Below are 11861 nucleotides of genomic sequence, written 5' to 3'. Positions count from 1 at the left end.
GTTTCGCTGGAGCAGAGCTTCTGAGCCGAAAAGCTCTTTTTCTCAGAGCCGTCGGGCGCTCCGGGGCTTCCTTCTAGTGTTAAGGAGGTTCCCTAGACTTTAGAGGGGTTTAGGAAGGCTAGAGAGAGAGAGAGAGAGAGATAGATAGAGTAGAGAGAGAAAGAGATGATGAAAGGTGTGAGTTTGAAGGCTACCCTCGCACCTCTATTTATAGGTGCGAGGCTGCTGACTATGCTGCACGTTCTTCGTCGGTACGCTGCATGTACCTCGGTGTGCAGGGTGTACGAGGGTACGCAGCGCGTTCATACCGATACGTGTCAAGCTTTGCATGGTGCGTCGTGGCTTCTTTCGGACCGAGCAATGTGAGACCGCGGGGAGTTCATTCTTCGTACGTAGGGCATACTCTGGTACGCAAGGCGTTCCTTCTCTACGCGGGGTGTAGCCTCGCATCCAACTCGCAAATTCCAATCTCGACTTCTAAAATTTTTAAATTTCGCATACGAGCTCCGTTTCCGACGTTCTTTATATCCACACGTAGGTAGGATCGTACTCTATAACTTTCGTTTACACTTCGTTGGCTAATTTTGAATTTATTTTTAAAGTTATATTTTTAACAGGCCGGGACAGGATAAGTCCGTTAAAAATTCATAACTTTTTCATCTGAAATCCGTTTTCATCTGTCTTTTTACCGTTGAACTACTATTAACGATACATTGATTCTCTTTTAGGTTGTGTCGGCTAAAAATCGGTCGATCTACTATTCGAACTCCGAGCTGTATACTGCTACATCGAAACTTAGAAAAATCATAACTTTTCATACGAAGTCATATTTGGGCGTACTTTTTATGCACGCTCTCGATTTAACGTATGCTACGACTTTCGTTTAGATTGTTAAGGCTAAAAAGCACTTTATCATAAACTCACTTTTTACGTCACGTAGTGTCGTGCCGGTTTTGTCATGAAACTTCGACAGGTCATAACTTCTTCGTTATAACTCGGATTCCGGCGTTCTTTATTTGTCCGAAATCCTTGTCACAACCACTACAACTTTCTTCATCGATATCGGGTTTATCTAAAAATTTGTTTTTGACGCTTATTTTTATTATATCTTTACAAATAAGTATATAATCACATAAAATCACATAATTCACATAATATTCAAGTAATTCATCTTTATTACTTTAAAATAGGTTACAATAGTTAACCTTAACTATGACATTATCATGCTAATGCTTAACCCAGAAACATAGGCGTTACACGTACTCCAAAGGTACGCAAGACATACCCAACCCTTGACCGCATACGGGATGTTTGACCTCGTACGCGCTGCATACTTTAGGTACGTAGGGCGTATGCCTAGACCTCTCAAATCTCCATTAAGAACTTAATGCCTTAAGCTCTTACATCCCATTTCCAGATCTAAGGCTAAATCGTCCTCAAGAGTCATAAAGTTTCCAACTTTATGACCTTGCATGCCCATTAAGTTCTTAACTCAACATCTTAATACATCAAGACCTTCTAAGAATACATGGAGCAAAACCAACCATTAAACCCCATTTTTATGACTCAAGACCCTTCCTAATATTTGAAAGGATGACTTAATGGGTCAAGAACATGCCATGTTCAAGAATCACCATTTTGGGACCAAAAAGTGATTTAAAATAGGAGAAGGTCTAGATCTACAAAATGGAGTGGTAAAGTTTCAATCTTTATACCTCCTGGAGATTGCAACCAAGGTAGAAATCCCAAATCCAAAGTGCTCTCAAACTTCAAGATCTTCTCACCCCCTTCTTTCTTCAAAAACACTTCAAAACTCTCCAAAGGCTCCGAAATGCACTCTTTCTCTTAGGGTTTGCTTGAAGGTTGATTTCATGGAAAGAGGTTGAATAAGAATGAGATTTAAGGCTATAATGATGCTTAAATATGATCAAAACCCTAAAAATTAGGGTTTGCATGAACTTCATGTACGCGATGCGAGGTGTACGTCCAGCGTACTAAGGTGCGCCCTAGTATGCTTAGCGTACACATGTACGCGCAATGTACTCCCAAAGTCCCAACTTTACCAAAATACCACAATGGCCATTGCACTCTTTCATTTACTTAGGGACCAATATGCACTAAATGTCAATATAAGGGTCAATAATGAGAGTGCCTCAAAACCAGATGTTACAAAAGGTGAGTAATCGTGCTTCTTTTCTAGATAATTGTTATTAGATATATGCTTATTAATGTATTATATGAATGATATAAAATATTGGTTATTGTTTATAAACGTGTTATGAGTTAGTATATGTATATAGTTAAGACTTTACAACAAAATATTGTTGTATGGGGAAAAGAACTGATATAACAAAGATTTACAACATGGTATTATTGTATGGAGTAATTAGTGGGTACAACCATACAACTTAACTTTATAACAAGTTATTGTTATGGGGTGTAGTAACCTAGTGTATTTGAGCTTTATAGTACATTATTTAGATATGAGTACTAAGTTTTTATAATTGAGAGTTATGGCTATATGTTGTTGGTAACTTAAACACTTAAGAGTTATAGTTAATAGTTGATTGAATAATATGATGAGCATTTATAACTGAGATTATTCATGTGGGTTGGTATATGGAATATAATAGTTAATTGTGTGTGTGTTTATGTATGTGTGTGTGTATATATATATATATATGTAGTTAGTTGGTAGTTAGCTGTCTTATTATGTGAGTAGGAGTAAATTGTGGGGAGTATATCTAGAAAACGGGGACAGTGAAACTTAGTAGCCTTAGCGTCCGTAATACAATAGTGTGGAGAAATGTTAAATCCCAGTGGTAGCCTTTGTGGCGGTAATATCACCGTTGGAGATTTACAAGTCAATGGTAGTCTTGGTGGTCCTAATACTATATTTGTATAGTATTACACAATCGTGTTAGCATGTTTTGTCATAGTACCAATGTGGAAAACTGTTAAATGATAGTGATAGCCTGAGTAGCTGTAATGCTGCTAAGAAATATTGTTAATCAATAATGGTAGCATGTGTGGCCGTAATACCACTAGGGAATATTTTTAACCAATAGTGGTAGCCTAAGTGGCCATAATACCACGAGGGAATGATATTGTGGTACGTATAATGGTAGTTTGAGTAACAATAAGTCCATTATTGAGAGTTGCTAGTCAAAATGATAGTTTGAGTAGCTTTAAACCTATCAGTTGGAGAACCAATGTGGTAATACTTAATATTAGTATATACTGAGTTGTTTGAAAGTCACTCTAGGTTTTGATTGAGTTGATTTGATTTGTTGATATAAAAAATTGTGTAGGTATTGTACATGTTGTTAGGGTTACTCACTAAGCTCTTGTAGGTATCTTTTTACTGTTGTGTGCCTTTCAGGTTCAAATAGTTATTGGTAAAGATAAAAATACAGTGGGGTGGCTTATAAGCATGATAAGTAGTGTTGTAGTGAAGACCAGCATGTAGCAATTTAGCGCTTTATATGATTCTTTTTTTTGTTTATATCTCAACTGAATGTTGTTCCAAGTAGTTGTATATTATAATTTTGTTGCAAGTTATAGAGGCTTGCTCTGTACTTCTCTTGACTTAGATGTATGACACTTCACTTGATGAAATGTGCACATCATGCAACCAATCAGAAGAGTACTTGCATATGTCGGCTCTCAATGACTAAAATCTATTTTACAAGTTATAGCCAATTTGGGTTTTATTTCCGTTGTCAAAAAAATTCTTAGCAAAGATGTCACATAATCATTAAAGTTATCATGTGCCCATAAAGATCCAGAGGAACTTGCTTATAGTGTGCGTCTTTTTTCTTTTTCTCATCAAGACTACAACAAATAAAGTGCAGGGTCAAATAGGAAATGATATTTCTCCAGGTAAAATTCTTTATACACAATGTCTGTTTCTTTTTTAAACTGATAAAGCATATGAAAGAGAGCAAATAACTATTTTACCCTTCGTTCATAAATGATAAAAAATGCAAGTGCTTATAATTTCATTGCATCACTAACAATTTGGATTTAAACCTAATAAGGCCAGTAACATGGATGTGATATTTAATCTTTTGAACCTAAATAGATATCTAACATACTATAATCGTATTATCTATATGACAACTTCTATTTCGGTTTTTTTTTTTAAATCATTGTTACATTGTTGTTGCCTTGATAGTCATCACATCACAGAAAAGATTGTGAGATTCGCATTTGTATTTTCATGGATATATTAATCTACAAGTTATCGCCTTATTTGTCTCTTAAATGAAGAGAATTATGAAAACTTGAAGACTGAAACTATTTCTTATTTTAGCATGTATATATAATGGCCTTTCGATCTTAACTGGGTTTAGACACAAGAATGTTGTTTGATGTCATAAAAGAGAGTGAAAGAACATCGTCCTATGGCTGTTTACTTTGTTTTAGCAATTGTTATCTGACAAATATCTCATGTATATTGTATAGTACAGCATAACTATAGGTTGTTAGTTGCAGAATGTTTGAGAATTGAGGTCCACACATAGTGGTTTGACTGATATCCATCAATGCTATTCTTTTTTTACTCAAAGTTGAACTTATGATGATACCTTCTTTAATTAATAATTATTTATATACATCACTTTTTGAAGGGTATTATGGCTCCGAAAACCATGTGAAGATAACTTTATTCTGAAAAGAATGGTTTAAAGAAAGGTTCATGGACTACAGAAGAAATGAAAAACTTATTGAATACATTAAGAAGAATGGCTATAGAAACCGGAGATCTATCTCTCCTCAAGAAAGCTGGTAAAGTCTTGAGTCCATGGACTACAAATTAAAAAAGCAAAAGATGGAAATTTCTATGATTACTTAACATTTTTGGCTTGAATTTGTATGGTGTTTAGGCTACAGAGGTGCAGAAAGAGTTGCTAGATCATGTACATATAGAGTGCATAAAAACAAGACTTTAAATCGACAATAATATAATTATTTTTTAGGGATAAATGCAAGAGATAACAATTTACTCTCATTTATGTTTATATAATACCATCTTACTTTTGTTTATAGAATGTTTGTTTCTATAATAGTGGGTACCTTCAACTTTTCTTTTTCTTATAGACATTTTGCTTTGAGAAATCTATTTAATTTTAATATTATGTTATTTGAGAAAATACCCATGTTACCATTAGTATATATATATTAAACGGCATAAATGCCTTTGAATTTGCTTTAATATATTTGTGTGAATTGGCTTTTTTAACGGTGTTGCTATTAGAAATATTATAATAACAATATTATTGCTAATATAATAACAATAATTAAAAATTGATAATAATAATAATAATTATAACAATTTAAATAATACTCCTAATAGTATAATAATAACAAACATAAAGATTAATTAATAATATCTTAATGTCTTTATTTAAAGTGTAAAAGTTGATTGAAGAAGTGCATGTGATGAATATATTCAACCTTTGACTCCACTAGTGTGAAGGTCAATTAAAAGGACCCGCGTACCACCCACAAACTTTTAGCCTTTTCGGCACCAACAGCCGAAAGTTAGAAATTTCAATACAAGTAAATATGGGGTCCAATAAAATTTTAATATTAAAATTATCTATTGAGAAAGTAAAGATAAAACGAACCGGATAGGAACATGTCACAATTCATATATATATCACGGCTAATTTAAGGGTTAAGTCCTAATGAAATTTGTGATTACCATCTAAATCACCTCATAATACCCAAAGGGCATCTTCTCCCTATCAACTTCTTTACCTATATAACAATCCACTTCCAATTGTTTGCAACACTTGGTTTGAGTTTTATACTTACCATTTGATTGACAAATAATGGAGGCCTTCATGGAGGAGTTTCAACATCTTAAGATCCAACTACAAGAGATAAACTTAGCAACCACCAACTTTGATATGAACAACGTTATCGGAAAAGGTGGATTTGGGATGGTGTACGAAGGAGTACTTTCTCACTCCAAGAGACAAAGCATGGTTGCTTTCAAGCGTTTAAATCGTAGCAATGGTCAAGGAAATTGTGAGTTCTTGAAAGAGATAATGATGCTCTCCCGCTACACACATGAAAATCTCATCTCTCTATTGGGTAGCCTTAGTGGTCCTAATTCTATATTTGTATAGTATTACACAATAGTAGTGAAGACCAGCATGTAGCAATTTAGCGCTTTATATGATTCTTTTTTTTTTGTTTATATCTCAACTGAATGTTGTTCCAAGTAGTTGTATATTATAATTTTGTTGGAGTTTATAGAGGCTTGCTTACTTCTCTTGACTTAGATGTATGACACTTCACTTGATGAAATGTGCACATCATGCAACCAATCAGAAGAGTACTTGCATCTGTCGGCTCTCAATGACTAAAATCTATATTACAAGTTATAGCCAATTTGGGTTTTATTTCCGATACAATGATCCAAAAAATTCGTAGCAAAGATGTCATGGAATCATTAAGGTTATTATGCGCCCATAAATGATACAAATGCAAGTGTTTATAATTTCATTGCATCACTAACAATTTGGATTTAAATCTAACCAAGCAAGTAACATGGCTGTGATATTTGATCTTTTGAACCTAAATAAATATCTAACATACTATAATCGTATTATCTATATGATAACTTCTATTTCGCTTTTTTTTTAATCATTGTTTCATTGTTGTTGCCTTGATAGTCATTACATCACAGAAAAGATTGTGAGATTTGCATTTGTATTTTCACAGATATTAATCTACAAGATTATCGCCTTATGAGTCTCTTAAATGGAGAGAATAATGAAAACTTGAAGACTGAAACTATTTTTATTTTATCATGTATATAAGAAAGTATAAAGCATCAACAGCTGAAGCAATGGCCTTTCGAGCTTAATTGCATTCGGTATCTTCGTGAAGGCTCAGGTTTGACAGATATCCATCAATGTTTTTCTTTTTTTACTCAAAGTTGAACTTATATGATGATACCTTCTTTAATTAATATAATTATTTATATACATCACTTTTTGTAGGTTATTATGGCTTCGAAAACCATTGGGAGATACCCTTATTCTGAAAAGAATGGTTGAAAGAAAGGTCCATGCACTAAGAAGTAATAAAAAAAAAAAACTTACTGAATTCATGAGAAATGGGTATGGAAACTGGAGAGCTATCTCTCCTCAAGAAAGCTGGTAAGGTCTTGCCCTTTAATTTGCTTTACTATATTTGTTTGAATTGGTTTTTTAACGATGTTGCTATTAGAAATATTATAGTAACAATATTATTGTTAATATAATAACAATAATTAAATATTGATAATAATAATAACAATTTAAATAATAGTCCTAATAGTATAATAATAACAAACATAAAGATTAATTAATAATATTAAAAGTATTATTAATATATTTCTCTTTATTTAAAGTATAAAAGTTGATTGGAGAAGGGTATGTGGTGAATATAGTGTTAACTATTCCACAGTTGACTCCACTAGAGTGAAGCTCAAGTAAAAAGGACCCGCGTACCATCCACAAACTTTTAGCACTTTAGGCATCAACAGCCGAAAGTTAGAAATTTCTATGTAAGTAAATGTGGGGTCCAATAAAACTTTAATATTAAAATTATCTATTGAGAAAGTAAGATGAAAACGAACCGGGTAGGAAGCTGTCACAATTCACATATCACGGCTAATTTAAGGGTCAAGTCCCTAAGAAATTTGTGATTACCATCTGATCACCTCAAAATACCCAAAGGGCATCTTCTCCCAATTAACTTCTATACCTATATAACAATCCATCCACTTCTAATTGTCTTCAACACTTGGTTTGAGTTTTATAGTCACGTTTTGATTGACAAATAATGGAGGCCTTCATGGAGGAGTTTCAACATCTAAAGATCCAACTACAAGAGATAAACTTAGCCACCAACAACTTTGATATGAACAATGTTATCGGAAAAGGTGGATTTGGGATGGTGTACGAAGGAGTACTTTCTCACTCCAAGGGACAAAGCATGGTTGCTTTCAAGCGTTTAAATCGTAGCAATGGTCAAGGAAACTGTGAGTTCTTGAAAGAGATAATGATGCTCTCCCGATACACACATGAAAATCTCATTTCTCTACTGGGATTTTGCGATGAAGATGATGAAAAGATCCTTGTGTACGAGCATGCATATAATGGAAGCCTTGATCGCCATTTGAGTAACACTGCCATCACGTGGATGCAACGTCTCAAGATATGCCTTGGGGCTGCAATGGGATTGTGCTACCTTCATGATCCAAAGGAGACACATCAAAGAGTTCTCCACCGAGATATAAAAAGTTCCAACATTTTGCTAGATGAGAATTGGAATGCAAAAGTCTCCGACATGGGGTTGTCCAAAATAGGACTTGCTAACCAACAACACACGGCACTTGTCTCCAACGTTGTAGGTACCTTTGGGTATGTGGATCCAATGTATGCGGAGAACAGTATCCTAACGAAAGAGTCAGATGTATATTCTTTTGGCGTGGTCTTGTTTGAAGTATTGTGTGGGAGACTATGCTTTGAAATTAATGATGGTGATCATTTTCAGTGTTTAGTGCGGACGTGGAAACAAAGCTATAAACAAAAGAAATTGGATGAGATTATCTTTCAAGATTTGAAGCAATACATAGATCCACGTTCACTAGAAATATTTTCAGCCATTGCGTATCAATGTTTGCAGAAATATCGTGAAGCACGACCAACGATGTCTCACATTGTGGAATATCTTGGGATTGCACTTCGGCTTCAGGAGATTTTTGAAAAGGTAGGACAACCAATGAACTTTGAAGAGATGATTAAGATTGAGGTATCCAAAGGGAAACTAAAGATGCTTCTCTCTCGTCAAGGAATGCTCATTAACGGGGGCAAAATGGTATTTATCTATCTTTAAACCGTTGCTTTAGGATTTTTTTTATTATTATTATTAACTTTGTTATTGGTAAATTGTGATTTATGAAATGTTAAGCATTTATAGCTTAATTTCAGGAAATTTCACATGATTAAAACTAAATGATGCTTGCAAAGTGAAGCTTTCAACTACAATACATTTGAAACCAACAAAAACACTAGAATCCACCCATCAAAGTTACAAATGGACACACGCATACATAAGCCGATCCATAAAAAGACTCATCGCGCAACCAACACCGCTCTCTTTTCTATTTCTTTTGAGATTAATGTAGTCTTTTACTTATATGTTTTGAAGGGAATAGGTGTGGCCAAATCCATTGTTGAAACGCCAACAAGTGTACCACAAAAGGAAAAACCTTTAAAGTGTCCCAGATGCGATTCAACAAACACAAAGTTTTGCTATTACAACAACTACAGTCTTACTCAACCAAGACACTTTTGCAAGTCTTGTAGAAGGTATTGGACTCTTAATGGGTCTCTAAGAAATGTTCGCGTTGGCGGTGGTTCAAGAAAACCTAAGCGACCATTTCAAGACTTGTAGAAGGTATTACAAGGAATTGGCCAATTTTAGAAAATTTGTGATTTATTTTTTCAATCCCAAACAAGGCCTTGTCCCTTTTTTAATTTTCGGAAACAAAATGTAGTTTCCTTTGTTTTGAAAAGTACATGTAACTTATATCACTTGATTTTATGGTGAATTCTTTAAGATATAATATTGAAGAGAAAATGTTTATTCAAGACAATTACATACAGTGTTGGATTAATTGCAGAAAAAAGCAATGTATTTTCATGTATCAGTTTACTTTAACATCTTACTTTCATTTTTTATACATCATTAAAGAATTGTATATAGATGACAATGTTATAATCTGATGGATTTTTCAAAGTAAAATGTTGCAATAGAAAGAAACAAAAAAATATGTTGATATTTCTTGCATTTAACCCACAAACACAATCGTTTTCAAATATTCCAAAAGCCAAAAAAAGAGTCATAATCATTCATATGAAGAAACAACTAAAAAGACAAGAAAAAATGAATTCCAAACGATACATTATCATTGTTCACCAAGAAACTAAACTGTTAAAAAGATAAATTCACGATTACAGTTACATTAAGAGAAACAATAATTTCCAAAAAAAAAAAACAATTACCATTTTGAAAGACATTATTTATAAATCAAACACAGCTTTCTTTATGCAAACATGTAAAGACAGAACCCCATTATAACCCACAAACTCTGTAGGGGCAATTAAGTAATTCTTTACAGGTCCATGTTCACACCACTCTGCATATATCTCTGGAACAGATTGCAATGACAAAGATGTCTCCATGTTTTTCACAGTCAATTGATATAAAAAACTAGTCTTTAACAAACTCGGGCCCACACAATCAACATTCAAAACACGCCCATGTTGTTTAGCTTCATGATTGATTATAAAGATGACACTTTCATGTTGTTCTTGAAGAAAGATGTGCTTTTTGTTAGTTTCTACATTAACAATGAAGGTGGTGTTGTAGGTGAAACGGGTGGTGGAGGCTGAATGTTGGATGCCAAAATGGAGGTTGAGATTCTTGGAAGAACCAATAAATGGACATGATGAAATAGGGCAACAACATTTGGTGTGAAGACATGTTTGTTCATGATCATTCTTTTTGCTATATGGGATTGATTCTTTGCATCCATATGGAGTGTTTTTGCATGATATTTTAACGGATTCTAAGACTTTTTCTATAGCTCTACAACGATTGTAGCCGATTGGCATGCAGCAAGAAGGGCACTTTCTTTTCACTTTTTGGCAGCATGTAGAGCATGCTATATGGCCATTCTCACACTGCAAATATCGGTATATCACCATGAATGAACTTCTATAGACAATTTGATAGTATGTGAGTGAAATCTAGAACTGAAAAGTGGTCGTTCTTTCTTTCAAGGTAATCTTAATGTATCAGTTAGGATTACCTTCTGATTTAACCCTAATTTTACGCAATTCAAATGAGATGTATGGACATATATAAAGAGAGATGAAATGAAATACCTGGAAGACAGGGGAAAACAATGGATCAAGGCAAATCGGGCAATCCAATACATCTGGATCAGTAAGCACCACCTGTAACGCTCCAATTGCGTTGTTAAACACCGGCGGAGGAGTACTAGAGCTTTTCATCGAAGCGGTGGTGTTTGATAACCCTATGTGTGACGAACGCACCGGCAACGCCCCATTTTGCCCTTCTGATAGTGGCTGCACCTCTGTAAAACCATCTTCATCGCTTCCAACGTCTTCGTCTTCTTCATCGTCATCCTCCTCTTCCACGGCCTCCGCTTCCACCTCGTCGTCCTCATCGTCTTCCTCTTCTTCAGATCCTTGCGAATCCGAGTCTACCTCTTCCATTACAATAAACTCCCCAAATTCTTCGTCTTCATCCGCCACAAACGGCGGTGGCGGTGGCGATGGGACAGATCTCTGAGACCGGGGTTGCGATTGAGATGCGGGTTCGGCGAATCTTGGCCGTTTATTGGCAAGTGAAGTATCGTCGTCGTCTTCGCCGATTGAAAATCTCGCCATCGTAATCGCACTTTCAACTCTCCTGGAAGTGGTTTGATTCGTGGAGGCCGTCGATGCTGGGGATCCATCGTTTATCTGATTTTTCACACGCAACCGCATTATTTTACACTTCCGATTTAACCCTAATTTTACCCAATTCAATTGGATTTTTATATGAAAATTTATAGGTTTTTAAATCAGAAAAAATTACTATAAAAACGGACATATTTTCATTTCATTTTTATAAGTCGTTATTAAATTGTTAAATTCTTATAATTGGTTATTTAACTAATTTCAACAATTCAATTAAAAGATTATTTTATATTTACATAGTTGTTTGTGTATATAGAGGTACATTTTATACGTAATATGTTTACTTGAAAACAAATTAGTCTTCAA

At 34.5% G+C, this 11861-nt stretch overlaps 2 protein-coding genes across 4 annotated transcripts; one reads left to right on the top strand and one right to left on the bottom strand.

The window, feature by feature from the left end:
• Positions 1-7682: 7682 nt before the first annotated feature.
• On the top strand, positions 7683-10066 carry LOC111909988 (putative receptor-like protein kinase At5g39000). 3 transcript variants are annotated; one of them, XM_042901461.2, is made up of 3 exons: positions 7683-8475; positions 8557-8880; positions 9214-10066. In XM_042901461.2, the coding sequence occupies exons 1-3, from the start codon at positions 7843-7845 to the stop codon at positions 9457-9459; spliced, it is 1203 nt and encodes a 400-aa protein (XP_042757395.1). In that variant the 5' UTR covers positions 7683-7842; the 3' UTR covers positions 9460-10066. The 3 variants fall into 3 exon arrangements, with proteins under 3 accessions (XP_042757395.1, XP_023761556.1, XP_023761555.1); XM_023905788.3 differs by having other exon boundaries at positions 7685-8880; positions 8994-9356; XM_023905787.3 differs by having other exon boundaries at positions 7686-8880.
• LOC111909987 (E3 ubiquitin-protein ligase SINA-like 10) lies at positions 9935-11612 on the bottom strand. Its single transcript, XM_023905786.2, has 2 exons — positions 10956-11612; positions 9935-10751 (listed from the first exon to the last, which is right to left on the bottom strand). The coding sequence occupies exons 1-2, from the start codon at positions 11580-11582 to the stop codon at positions 10089-10091; spliced, it is 1290 nt and encodes a 429-aa protein (XP_023761554.1). The 5' UTR covers positions 11583-11612; the 3' UTR covers positions 9935-10088.
• Positions 11613-11861: the final 249 nt, after the last annotated feature.

Source organism: Lactuca sativa, chromosome 4, assembly GCF_002870075.4.
Source record: "Lactuca sativa cultivar Salinas chromosome 4, Lsat_Salinas_v11, whole genome shotgun sequence".
Classification (NCBI taxonomy): domain Eukaryota; kingdom Viridiplantae; phylum Streptophyta; class Magnoliopsida; order Asterales; family Asteraceae; genus Lactuca; species Lactuca sativa.
Note: the sequence above shows the minus strand (reverse complement) of the source record. Positions and strands in the feature narration are given on the sequence as shown.